The sequence below is a fragment of the Archocentrus centrarchus genome, chromosome 24 (genome assembly GCF_007364275.1).
Source record: "Archocentrus centrarchus isolate MPI-CPG fArcCen1 chromosome 24, fArcCen1, whole genome shotgun sequence".
Lineage (NCBI taxonomy): Eukaryota > Metazoa > Chordata > Actinopteri > Cichliformes > Cichlidae > Archocentrus > Archocentrus centrarchus.
In genome coordinates, this window is record NC_044369.1 from 35,419,150 (window position 1) to 35,433,139 (window position 13,990).

The following is a 13,990-nucleotide window of genomic DNA, read 5'->3' on the forward strand; positions in this document are numbered from 1 at the left end:
CCCCACTACCTGCCCCGCGAGTTCACTTCGGTCATCTTCAGCACCGTCTATATTCCACCTCAGGCGGACACAAACACTGCACTATCCGAGCTACATGAGGCAATTTCCACCTATCAGGCTAACCAGCGTGATGCGGCTCTCATCGTAGCCGGGGACTTTAACAGTGCAAACTTGAAAAAGCTGATACCGGAATTGATTCAACACATCGACTGCCCCACCAGAGGAGAGAGGACCCTAGACCACTGCTACTCTCCATTCAAAGAGGGCTACAAAGCAAAGCCTCTTCCGCCTTTTGGGAAGTCCGATCACACCTCTGTGCTTCTCATGCCGAAATACAAACAACGGCTCAGGCAGGAACCCCCTGCTGTGAGAGAAGTGACACGGTGGTCTGATCAAACAGAGGCCGCTCTGCAGGGTGCGTTGGATTCAACCGACTGGGACATGTTTCGCAGCAGCGCGGGCGGAGACATCGAGGAGTTTACGGAAACTGTCGTGGGATTTATTGGGAAAGTTGTTGATGACACTGCACTTAGGAGGACCATCCGGACTTTTCCCAACCAGAAGCCGTGGGTGGATAAATCTGTCCGCGACGCCCTGAGGTCCCGCACCGTTGCCTACAACTCCGGCCTCGCCTCTGGGAACATGGAGGACTACAAGGCTGCATCATACAACGTCCGCAGAGCGGTGAAAGAGGCTAAACATCGCTACGGCCGCAGACTGGAACAGCAACTACAACAGTCTGACCCCAGGGGACTGTGGCAGGGACTACGCACCATCACGGACTACAAAGCACCACACACACACCCGGTGAGTGCCGACGCTTCTCTGGCTGATGAACTCAACATCTTCTTTGCGCGCTTTGAGTCGGGAAGCCGACAGCCCGCTGCGCTCCCGGCCGGAGGGGCGGAGACACTCACTGTGACGGAGCGCGACGTGAGGAGGGCGTTTAGACGTGTAAACACCAGGAAAGCGGCTGGACCAGACGGTATTAGTGGACGTGTCCTTAAGACCTGCGCTGACCAGCTGGCACCTGTGTTTACACTGATATTCAACCTCTCACTGAAACTGTGTGTGATTCCCACCTGCTTTAAAAAGTCCATCATAGTCCCAAAGAAACCACACCCCAGCAGCCCCAATGACTTCAGGCCCATAGCGCTCACCTCTGTGGTGATGAAGTGTTTTGAGAGACTCATCAAGACATTCATCACCTCCTTACTGCCCACCACCCTCGACCCACTACAGTTTGCATACCGGCCAGACAGATCCACAGATGACGCCATATCCTTCCTCCTCCACAAGACCCTTTCACACATAGACACTGGTAAGGGGAACTATGTGAGAGTGCTGTTTGTAGATTACAGCTCAGCATTCAACACCATAGTTCCCTCCAGGCTGGTCTCTAAGCTGCTGGACCTGGGCCTGGGCCCATCCCTGTGCAGGTGGGTTCACAGCTTCCTGACCAGCAGACCACAGGTGGTACGAGTGGGTCACCTCACCTCATCCTCCCTCACCCTCAACACTGGATCCCCCCAAGGCTGTGTGCTCAGCCCTCTGCTGTACTCACTGTACACCCATGACTGCGAGGCCACGTCAGAGTCCAACGTCATCATCAAGTTTGCTGACGACACTGCCGTTGTGGGACTAATCTCTCACAATGAGGAGACAGCCTACAGGAGAGAGGTCTCCCGCCTGGAGAACTGGTGCCAGGAGAACCACCTCCTGCTCAACGACAGCAAAACGAAGGAACTGATCGTGGACTTCAGCAGGAAGCAGCAGAGGGACTACCATCCACTTGTCATCAGTGGTGCTGAGGTGGAAAGAGTGGACACTTTCAAATACCTGGGAGTGACCATCTCACAGGACCTGTCCTGGACTCATCACATAAACATCACAGTGAAGAAGGCCAGACAGCGTCTCTACCTCCTCAGGCGGCTGAGAGACTTCAAGCTCCCACTCAAGGTGCTCAGGAACTTTTACACCTGCACCATCGAGAGCATCATGCGTGGGAGCATCACCACCTGGATGGGAAACTGCACCAAGCAGGACTTCGTGGCCCTAAAAAGGGTGGTTCGTTCAGCTGAACGGACCATCAGAACCACCCTCCCCAACCTGCAGGACATTTACACCAAGCAGTGCAGGCTGAGGGCCATGAAGATCCTAAAACAGCCCAGCCACCCCGGACACTCTCTCTTCTCCCTGCTCCCATCAGGCCGGCGTTACCGCTGCCTGAGGGCTAAGACTGAAAGGTTGAAGAAGAGTTTTTACCCACAAGCCATCCGTCTGCTCAACTCTGAGCCCTAACTGGACCATTATTGCACAATGTAAATATTATAATTTATAAAAGTGTGTATAGTGTATAGTATATATAGTATAGTGTATAGTGTGAATTACTTTTTTTTTTTTTTTTTATTCTTCTTATTTATATGTGTGTGTATATATGGTTGCAGGTACAAAATACATTTCACTGTGCATTGTACTGTGTATAACTGTGCATGTGACAAATAAACACTATCTTAATCTTAATCTTAATCTTAACATTGGCAGCTTTAAAGTTCTGTCGCTGTGATGGATTTCCATCATTTGGAAAAAAGCGCTTTAACACAAGTGGATCATCGAGTTTTCCCACACCTCCACTGCTCTGTGCTGTGAATGTGTGTGTTTTTGTGTGTGTATTTTGCAGAGAAGATCAGTTGTTATTTTTTCAGCTGTAGCCACGAGAACGGATCACTATAACCACAGTTTGCTATGCTTGTAAATAAAAGCATTACAGCATTAAGCTCATTCAGCCCCCAGTTTTTCAACAAAAACACAGCAGCAGCTGTTTTACGTGCAGTCTGTCTGCACACGCTCAGCAAGCGCAAAGAGGCGGAGCCGTTACTGAGACGGTGAGCTCAGGTGGAGCGAAAGGAGCTCTTGTTCCTGTAACCACCTTAAAACCTTTACTGGGAAACAGCTGCAGGTCCTTCATCAACCACCTGATCAGCAACATGAAGAACAGAGAACTTTGTAGCTGCTCCATCCACCCTGTTTGTTTCGCACAGGGAAACAGCTGCAGCACGGAAGTTAAAATATGCAGATGAACTGTTAAAATGAAAAATTATTTCTGATTCGATTACTTGATTAATTGACAGAGTAATCAATTGAATACTCGATTACTAAAATAATTGATAATTGCAGCCCTACTTGTATTCAGAAAGCCATAATCAAACATTAGTTTTCAGCACCAGTGGAGCTATGAGAGGCCTTCAAAAATAAAAACTACAGTTCCCAGCAAGATGATGTCACTTCCTGTTGTTGCATTAAAAACGTGAAAGTTTATGCCACAGACATATATATACGTAGACTCCGCACTGAGCGGGGTGGCCCACTGCTGTGACACGTCAGCGCGTCCGCCATATTGGATGTGTCAGATCTGCACTGTGGACTAATACAAGTGAATGGACTGAACTTCATAAAGCGCCTTTCTACACAGTTATTTAAGTTAATGTATTCATTCACACATACAAATACACACTAATATACACTGGGAAACTGTTAGACACACAAAAAAAATTTGTTTTCAAAATGTTAAAATGTCCAAATACGATCAATTACAATTCTTCGGTCTTACCTGTGAAAGGTAATCCCACATGATCCCGTTTTGACTGTAAAATGGTTCAAAAACTCCACACAGCACCAGAGTGCAGCATCTCTCTCCTGTTATGTTGGCCACTTTTGCCACATCCAATATGGCAGCGACGTTGACGTACGAGTCGGCGCTCAACGCCGTGTCTACGTATATATGTCTATGGTTTATGCTCACAACATGGTGGCTGATATTCAAACATAGGAAGTGCTTTTAGCAGCTGATCGTTAAAACATCTGGATTATGTTGTTGTTGTTGTGTATGTTTTTTACGTGATTTCTGCAAACCCATCAGTACAAGGAAATGGCACTCTGGGACACATTAAAGGCAAGTGTAACTCTTCTGGATTATATACAAAAATGATCACTCTATCGATCTAATAAGGCCTGATTGAGAGTTCTGCATCGGTCCTACGTACATAACTGAAAATCCTCTCTGAAAAAATGTTCTGGGTAGAACCCTGAGGTCCAGAATCAGGACTGGAACCAGGACCACAGACTCACCTTTACAGAGGGTCCTCTTTAGATAAATTAGAACCTGAAACAGAAAGAGAGCATGCTCAGTTATGTCTGATGGGATTGTTAATAAAGAGATTGTTAATGCTATTATGAATCAACAGTAAATAAAGTTACAGCCGTGATAACGTTTCCATCATGAGCCGCAACAGCGAGATCGAGCAGCAGCAGTTTGTCCTGCAGCGAACGGAACTTCTCCAGAGACACGGCCTGCAACGCAGTACAATAATCACAGTACTACTTCGAGTACTAATACTCAGAGTAGTAATTCGCAAAGTAGTGATAGACTGCTGCACTGAGCTTCTACAGAGACAGCATGAAATTCTGAACAAATCCAAACAGGTAAGTCAATAAACAGGTGCGTTACCTTTCCTTGCTGAAGTCTCTGAACTACCTCTTCAGGCGACCAGTCACTGACATAATCCTAATATCACAACATGACATCACCATTAGAAAAAAAAAAAGCACAACTGTAATCACATTACCCACAGAAATCAAATTACAACTGCTTAATGAGCTCATACTTGAATATTTAAGATTACTACTGGGTAATCAGAATGCCCATGAGTAATCTGGTTATCTATGAGTATTCAGATTGTGCAGATTGAAGTCTCATGTTACGTACTAACTGTAATCGGATTACTAAAAAGAAATTTCTCTTTAAGTAACTGGATTACTCCTAAATATGGTTGGGAAATAAGATTACTCCCAACCTTATTTAGGAGTAATCTGATTACCAGGATAATCTTACCTTGTACTCAGACTTAGGTTTTCTGAGCTCGGGAGCATAGAGCCTGAGAGACGAGTCACTGAGCACTAAAACCCAAAAACACAAAAGGTCAGTCTGAGTGACTCATCCAACCCTCATCCATCACCCATCCGTCAGACTTGATTCATCAATCATATCAATCATCCAAACATCAATTCAATACAATTTTATTTATAGCGCCAAATCACAACAGTCACCTCATGGCACCTTATGCTGTAAGGTAAAAACCCTACAACAGTACAGAGAAAACCCAACAATCAGACGACCCCCTATGAGCAGCACTTTGTGACAGTGGGAAGGAAAAACTCCCTTTTAACAGGAAGAAACCTCCATCAGAACCAGGCTCAGGGAGGGGGGGTCATCTGCTGGGACCGGTTTGGGATCTGGACCATAGACATGCTGTGGAATAATAGATAATGATTAAGTGCAGAGTGGAGTATACACAGAGAAAGTAAAACAAGGTGAGTGATCAATCTGTATTTATTAGTTGGCGGTGTACCACAGACCTTCAAGGTGGCTGTAATTAAACCTCTACTTAAAAAGCCATCACTGACCCAGCTGTCTTAGCTAATTATAGGCCAATCTCCAACCTTCCTTTTCTCTCAAAGATTCTTGAAAGAGTAGTTGTAAAACAGCTAACTGATCATCTGCAGAGGAACGGTTTATTTGAAGAGTTTCAGTCAGGTTTCAGAATTCATCACAGTACAGAAACAGCATTAGTGAAGGTTACCAATGATCTTCTTAGAGCCTCTGACAGTGGACTCATCTCTGTGCTTGTCCTGTTGGACCTCAGTGCAGCTTTTGATACTGTTGACCATAACATTTTATTACAGAGATTAGAGCTTGCTATAGGTATTAAAGGTACTGCACTGCAGTGGTTTGAATCATATTTATCTCATAGACTCCAATTTGTTCATGTAAATGGGGAGTCTTCTTCACACACTAAGGTTAATTATGGAGTTCCACAGGGTTCTGTGCTAGGACCAATTTTATTGACATTATACATGCTTCCCTTAGGCAGTATTATTAGAAAGCACTGCATCAATTTTCATTGTTATGCAGATGATACTCAGCTTTACCTATCAATGAAGCTAGATGACACACATCAATTAATTAAACTGCAGGAATGTCTTAAAGACATTAAGGCCTGGATGACCTCTAATTTCCTGCTTCTAAATTCAGATCAAACTGAAATTCTTGTTCTCGGCCCCACAAATCTTAGAAACATGGTGTCTAACCAGATACTTACTCTGGATGGCATTACTTTGGCCTCCAGTAACACTGTGAGAAATCTTGGAGTCATTTTTGACCAGGATATGTCCTTCAATGCACATATTAAACAAATATGTAGGACCACTTTTTTGCATTTGTGCAATATTTCTAAAATTAGAAACATCCTTTCTCAGAGTGATGCTGAAAAGCTAATTCATGCATTTATTACTTCTAGGCTGGACTATTGTAATTCATTATTATCAGGCTGTCCTAAAAGCTCCCTGAAAAGCCTTCAGCTGATCCAAAATGCTGCAGCTAGAGTACTGACAGGGACTAGAAAGAGAGAGCAGATTTCTCCCATATTGGCTTCTCTTCCTTGGCTCCCTGTTAAATCTAGAATAGAATTTAAAATCCTTCTCCTCACATACAAGGTCTTGAATAATCAGGCCCCATCTTATCTCAAAGACCTCATAGTACCATATCACCCCAACAGAGCACTTCGCTCTCAGACTGCTGGCTTACTTGTGGTTCCTAGGATACTTAAGAGTAGAATGGGAGGCAGAGCCTTCAGCTTTCAGGCCCCTCTTCTGTGGAACCAGCTCCCAGCTTGGATTCAGGAGACAGACACCCTCTCTATTTTTAAGATTAGGCTTAAAACTTTCCTTTTTGATCAAGCTTATAGTTAGGGCTGGATCAGGTGACCGTGAACCCTCCCTTAGTTATGCTGCTATAGGCCTAGTCTGCTGGGGGGTTCACATAATGCACTGTTTCTTCTCATTCACCTTATTTACTTTGTTTATACTCCACTCTGCATTTAATCATTAGTTATTATTAATCTCTGTCTCTCTTCCCTCTCAGCAGATGACCCCCCCTCCCTGAGCCTGGTTCTGCTGGAGGTTTCTTCTTGTTAAAGGGAGTTTTTCCTTTCCACTGTCATTTTGTGATTTGGTGCTATATAAATAAAACTGAATTAAACTGAATTCAATTGAATCTACAAGTATGATTGTAATGTGATATAGACTATATTGATACAAACAATACTGTCTTATATCCCACATGAAAATATACCGATATTTCTTAAAAACTCAATATATCGCCCAGCCCTTTAATGACCCACGCCTCCTTTAACCCCGTGGTGCATGTGATTATGCACATGAACAATAGAGGGTCATAACCACGTCCAGGGGACTCCACCCACTGGGGTTTAAATACCTGGGTCTCTCCACCTTTGGTTTGAGAACTGAAGAAACCTTTTGGATGAGAGGAGGAACGTCTGAAAGAAACAACAAGAAGTCCAGTCGTCGTTTTTCAAGCTCCAGAGACTACTGAGGGGATTGCACTACCACAGGGCAACATTGCAGACATTGAAGACAACTACAAGTACTTTGGAATCCCACAGGAAAATGGGAAGCATGAAGGAGCTGCTAGGAAAGCTGCAACCATCAAGTACCTGCAGAGAGCGAGGCAAATCCTGAGGAGTCAGCTGAATCTGAAGAACAAGATTTGAGCGATCAACACCTACACGCTTCCAGTCATCAGATACTCTGCTGGGATAATAAGCTGGCCAAAAGAGGAGATAGAAGTCACTGACATCAAGACAGGAAAGCTCCTTACCATGCATGAAGGGTTTCATCCCAAATCCATCCTGAGACTGTATGGAAGGAAGGAGGCTGAGGACTAGCGAGTGTCAGAACCACTGTCCTAGATGAAACAATGTAATATGTAATCTAATGTAATCTAATTTGCATTTATGATGGATCATTTGTTTTTGTGTGACTGAAACAAAAATAAACTGAACTGAATCTCCAGACTTAAACCCCAGAGTGTCAGGATGCAGAGGTTATGTTGTGGTGGTGCTCTCTCTCGTTATTTTCCAGGGGGCAGGTCCTGCAGTGTTTTTCTGCCTCCTCAAGGCGGAGCCTGAGTTTGGAGCTGGGTAATCCTGCACACCTGTTTCCTGTTATGCAGCGATTTGCTCTACATTTAAGGTCCAGGTTAAACCCTTGGTCTTCGCCAGAGTGTCTTTCTACCTCCCGCCTAACCACGATGATCCTCGTGTTTGTCTCTCATTTAATGTTTATGTCTGTAACCCCAGGAAGCTCCGACTCGCCTCTGCCTGCCTGCCCTCTTGGACCTGCTCGTGTGCCACAGCGTACGGACCACCCTCCACGCTCACTCATTCCTGCCCGCCCCCCCCACAGACCAGCCAAACTCCTGCTGCCATTACGTGCCCCTCCTCCAGGATTTCACAGTTCCCGGATTCAAGTAAGACTATCTGTTTTTGTTTGGAATTATCAGCTCGCTCCCCATCTCCAAGAATCTCATAATAATCTGTCTCTTCCTCTGCCTAGAGAGAGTTCCCCTTGCCCCTGGAGTCTGTGACCCGTGAACGCAGTCGATAACCTGTCACCACGCCAGATTACTCTGCGAGACCCTATTGCTAACCTTCTCATTGATTGTGTATTCAATAAATTTCTTATATTCGATGATGTGTGAACATCGTTTTCATATTCTTTGTTGTTTGGAGTATAACGTGCAGTGATCACAATGTGCGATGTGCAGTGCCGTACAGTTAAGCAGCATTTAAAGTGCGATTCATCACAGAAGAACGCGATTAATGGTTTCAAATGCCTTTGTTTAGACAGTTTATGACATCGTCCATTAAACAGGCAAAAAATTAATTTGATATCTGAGTGTTTCTTAGTTTTAGACTAGTCGGTGAGTCTAATTTTTTCCCTTGTTTAAGCGACTATTAATATAGTCGCCAGAACATCCCTAGTAGTGTTATTAGAATTATGCCTATTACTGTTATTTAGGTTTATATCAATAAGAAATATGGATAAATATTCATCAAATATGATCATCCAACATGCATCCATCATCCAGTATTCATCAAACATCGTCAAATGTCATCCAACCTCATCCAACCACCATCTTTCATCCAACCTCCAACCATCCAGCCTCCATTGTAGCATGAGGTCATACCTGGACCCTACAGAGGCTGCACAGGTAGTCCAACTCCTCCAGGATGGCACATCAATACGTGCCATTGGCAGAAGGTTTTCTGTGTCTCCCAGCACAGTCTCAGAGGATGGAGGAGATTCCAGGAGACAGACAGTTACTCTAGGAGAGCTGGACAGGAGCAGGTCCTTAACCCATCAGCAGGACCAGGATCTGCTCCTTTGTGTAGGAGGAACAGGATGAGCCCTGCAGAGCTACAACATGACCTCCAGCAGCCACTGGTGTGAATGTCTCTGACCAAACAATGAGAAACAGACTTCATGAGGGCGACCTGAGGGCCGACGCCCTCTAGTGGGCGCTGTGCTCACTGTGGAGCCTGATTGGCCTTTACCATAGAATACCAGAACTGGCAGGTTTACCATTGGAGCCCTGTGAGAGCAGGTTCACCCTGAGCTAATGTGACAGACCTGAAAGGGTCTGGAGAAGCTGTGGAGAACGTGATGCTGCCTGTAACATCGTTCAGCACGACCGGTTTGGTGGGTCAGTGATGGTCTGGGAGGCGTATCCATGGAGGGACACACAGACCTCTGCAGGCAACAACACCCTGACTGCCATCAGGTATCAGGATGAAACCCTTGGAGCTGTCAGAGCCCACGCTGCTGCAGTGGGTCCTGGTTCCTCCTGGTGCCTCATGTGGTGAGAGTATGCAGGCAGTTCCTGGAGGATGAAGGAGCTGATACCACTGACTGACCTCCACACTCTCCTGACCTAAATCCAACAGAGCACCTCTGGGACGTTATGTTTCGGTCCATCTGATGCTGCCAGGTTGCCCCTCAGACTGTCCAGGGGCTCCGTGATGCCCTGGTCCAGATCTGAGAGGACATCCTCCAGGACACCATCCATCCTCTCATTAGGAACCCTGATGTTGTCAAGCATGCATACAAGCAGGTGGGGCCACACAAACTACTGAGAATCATTCTGAGTTGAAGGTTCCAGCTGCTGCAGCATTTTTACTTTGATTTTCATCTGTAGGCTGATCATTTTCATTTCCATCTAACGACGTGGCGTCCTATCATTCCAACTTTACCCAGTCCATGTCAGTGTAGATATCGGGCATAATTTTTTTTTCCCCCATTCAGATCTGATGTGTTTTCAGAGTCAGTTTTTTGAGCAGTGCACCCTCATATACCTGACCCTAACCAGGTGAAATATCCTGAAGGTATAAGAAGACTCACCATCACTGAAGGTCTGGAAGTTTCCTCCTTTAGGTTTTCCTGTACAGAATCACATGACAGGTGCAGTTAGTCACATGATCAGGCCTTCCTCTGTCATGTCATGTGTGGCATGTTTGTTGTGATTCAGTGCTATATAAATAAAATTGAACTGAACTAAGTTGCCCCACCTTTGAACAGAGAGCTCAGAGAGTATCCTGACTGACTCCTGCTGATAGATGGTGTGTCAGTGCTGATCCTGGGGAAGGTGGGCTCTCTGTCTGCTCTCTGATTGGATGCTGCTGTCTCTTTAACAGACCAGGAAATACCTGTGGACATAAGTATGACAGGTCACCACCCTACAGCCAATCGCAGCCATGCAGTGAAGAGAACACGGGTGTCTTACTGCCGACTGGCTCGCCGCTCCAGCTGACTTTCTCAACATCGTCTTCATCATCGTCTTCCTCCACCAGCCGCCGGATACTGTTCACCGCCTGCCGTGACTCCTTCAACTGAGAGACAACACCACTCGAGTCACACCTGACAGTCACACCTGAGCGCCACACAATGTCACTGGTATGCGAGCAGGGTTCAGTCTGGACTCTGGAGATCTTACCCTGCTGAATTCATCGTCATCATCATCGAAGGTGAAGGCTTTAAACTTGGAGCTGTGCCAGTAGTCTTCTTCATCGGCCTTACTCTTCATCATCTGGACACAAAGGGTTAATCACTGTTTGAACAAACTTTAAATAAATTGTTAACACAAACAGGAAGGAAACTGTTAGCTGGTCTTGCTAACACACAGCCTGGATTACGTGATGATGTCATCACTGTTTCTGCTAGTTTATCGCGTGATGAGACCACAGGTCAGGAAACAGTGAGCAGCGCTCGCTCAGCTTTGTTTTCTCTTGTTTTAAAAACCCTAAAGAATCCAGCTCTGTCTCCATCAGTCTGAACTCACCTGCAGCAGGTAGAGACAGGACAGGAACCTACTGCTGTGTTAATCATTAACTCTCTTCCTGTCTGCAGCATCATGTGACTGAGCACCTTGCTCCACTCCTCCTGTCACAGAGCACAGGTAACCATGCAGTCCCAGTTGGAATTTTTAACTCGGACTCCAAACTGCTCAGCCTGAGCTATTCCTGCTCTTCCTTCACAAATCACCCCTGACCCTCAACTCCACCCTGCCTGAACCCTCTTCTTCACCTTTCTTGTGCAGTGTCTGCTGCTTTGGATGGTTGACCTCATCCACCTTCAGGACCTCTGCTCCTTGCAGCTTCACCTTTCCACCTGCTCCCCACTCTCACTACAGAGCACAGATCACCATCCACAGCTGCTGAGGTGGCCCCACTCAGGTCTTCAGTACTGCCTGCCCCTCAATTTTACTATCCACTCGCCCCCACTTTGGAAGGTGGGTGGATGTGATGTCTTTGTCACAGTCTTTATCTGTTTGTGGGTGAATGTGTGTAGATGCAGGTATGTATGTGGCTGTGTGTGTTTGTGTGTGTGTGTGTGTGTTGTGCTTGCTGATAGCAATCCGTTCTGGTAGCCATCACCACATTCTGCTGGCAGGTGCTGCCATGAGTACTGAGATCATTGGTAACGACAGGAAACGCCGCTCGGTATCGAGGGGCTCCATCAGCATATTTTTAGGCTTTAATTATTGATTGATAATTGATTATGAACTAAAAACATACCTGCAATGATTCGTCAAAGTAATCGATGATGTTGACTGCAAAAATTGGTCGATGTTGAATTTTAACATCGAAGCATCATATTTTATAACCCATCCATCCATTTTCCGCTCATCATGTGATTTTATAACTGCAATACTAGGTACTGGGACAGACCCGTTCACACATGCCAACAGTGTTACGACACCGGAAGAAGCACAGGAGACTCGCTCTGACTCGCTCTGACTCGCTCTGACTCGCTCTGACTCGCTCTGCGCCAAACGTTAAGACTCGGGACGCTGCATCTCGCCGTGTCCTGATATGACGTTATTTCCATTCTCCACCGTCTGGGGACTGTTTGTCCGGTTCACATCCACACCAAATTTCCACAGTCATGACCACGTGACCTTGAAGGTTAAAGGTCAAGATTAAGTGCTAATGCCAGGGTCATAATGTAAATGCAATCCCGAATCTGATAGGTACCTGTGCACTTTCTAAGAAAGTGATTGAAAGCCTATTTGAAGATGTACTACATTTTATTTCAAAATCACAAAATAAAATCAGTTATTTCATTGTTTTACCATTAAAATGTATTTATGTAATGTATAGATTTACTAATGACTAATGTCTAAAATGTTATTTGTAAAGAAATCCATGAAGTCACTACTAGTTAAAGTGAAAGGAATACTCGGCTCTACAGAGCTCTGACTCTTTGTCAGCCTGGCTACAGTGCTGAAAACAAACCTGGGGTTGTTCTTATTTTCTTCAATTAATGATGAGTAGTAAGATGTCCTAGCTTTACGGAGGGCTTTTTTATAGAGCAACAAACTCTTTTTCCAGGCTAAATGAGCATCTTCTAATTTAGTGAGACGCCATTCCCTCTCCAGCTTTCGGGTTATCTGCTTTAAGCTGTGCGTTTGTGAATTATACCACAGAGTCAGGCACTTCTGATTTGAAGCTTTCCTTTTCAGAGGAGCCACAGTATCCAAAGTTATACGCAGTGAGGATGTAAAACTATTGACGAGATAATCGACCTCACTGGGAGCAGAGTTTAGGTAGCTGCTCTGTACTGTGTTGGCACTGAAGAGCATAACAATGAAGGAATTAGATCCTTAAACTTAGTTACAGCACTTTCACAAAGACTTCTACTGTAATTAAACTTATTCCCCACTGCTGTGTAATCCATTAAAGTAAATGTAAATGGTACTAAGAAATGCTCAGACAGGAGGGGGCTTTCAGGGAATACTGTTAGGTCTTCAGTTTCTATGCCATATGTCAGGACAAGATCCAGAGTATGATTAAAGTGGTGGGTGGGCTCCTTTACATTTTGAGAGAAGCCAATTGAATCTAACAATAGATTAAATGCAGTGTTGAGGCTGTCATTCTCAGCATCTACATGGATGTTAAAATCACCCACTATAATGATTTTATCTGAACTGAGCACTAAATCAGATAAAAAGTCTGAGAAATCAGACAGAAACTCTGAGTAGGGACCAGGTGGACGATAGATCTGGTGGCCAGCAGCACCGGAGACACTCGATATTATCACGGGACGCAGCCGCCCCGTTTACCCGAGAGTCGGAGCTCGGGGCGGTTCTGGACGGAGTGACCCAGGACCCACAGTTTTGTTGTTAGCATTAGCCGGCTAATTGAAAGGTTCCTGTTTTAATATTTTAACATACCGCGGGAATGATGACGTCACCCGACAGCTATCTAACCTGTAAACCGGAAACATCAGCTTCATAAACTGCTGAGCGTGAACCTGATAAGAGATGAGAATCGATGAGAATTTATGAACTGTTTTTACCTTCACCTGCTTCTTCTTCGTCTCTCAGAGAAAGCTGCTTCCGGCTGCATGGGGCTGATGGGAGTTGTAGTAAACTGCAGCAAAAAAGTTTAAAGGATAGACCCTCTAGGTCAGGGATACTCAACTTGATCTAGCCGAGGGCCACATTTGGAAAATGAGAAGTGGCCGAGGGCCAGCCATTAAACTACATTCATATAAAATGAGCAAACTTTAAAAA

At 45.2% G+C, this 13,990-nt stretch overlaps 1 protein-coding gene across 3 annotated transcripts in view; it reads right to left on the reverse strand.

The window, feature by feature from the left end:
- The window catches only part of vipas39 (VPS33B interacting protein, apical-basolateral polarity regulator, spe-39 homolog), a 28,774-nt gene that overhangs the window by 7,040 nt on the left and 7,744 nt on the right, over positions 1-13,990 (reverse strand). Inside the window, exons 1-9 of one of the 3 annotated variants that reach the window (XM_030720932.1) lie at positions 13,649-13,752; positions 10,910-11,002; positions 10,700-10,805; positions 10,485-10,622; positions 10,318-10,356; positions 4,892-4,956; positions 4,508-4,564; positions 4,258-4,350; positions 4,129-4,162 (exon numbers count right to left, since the gene is read on the reverse strand). In XM_030720932.1, the coding sequence (XP_030576792.1) occupies positions 4,129-4,162; positions 4,258-4,350; positions 4,508-4,564; positions 4,892-4,956; positions 10,318-10,356; positions 10,485-10,622; positions 10,700-10,805; positions 10,910-11,002 (625 nt within the window). In that variant the 5' untranslated portion in view covers positions 13,649-13,752. Of the gene's footprint in view, positions 1-4,128; positions 4,163-4,257; positions 4,351-4,507; positions 4,565-4,891; positions 4,957-10,317; positions 10,357-10,484; positions 10,623-10,699; positions 10,806-10,909; positions 11,003-13,648; positions 13,753-13,773; positions 13,829-13,990 lie in introns of those variants that run through there. The other 2 variants (XM_030720930.1, XM_030720933.1) reach the window with 2 other exon arrangements.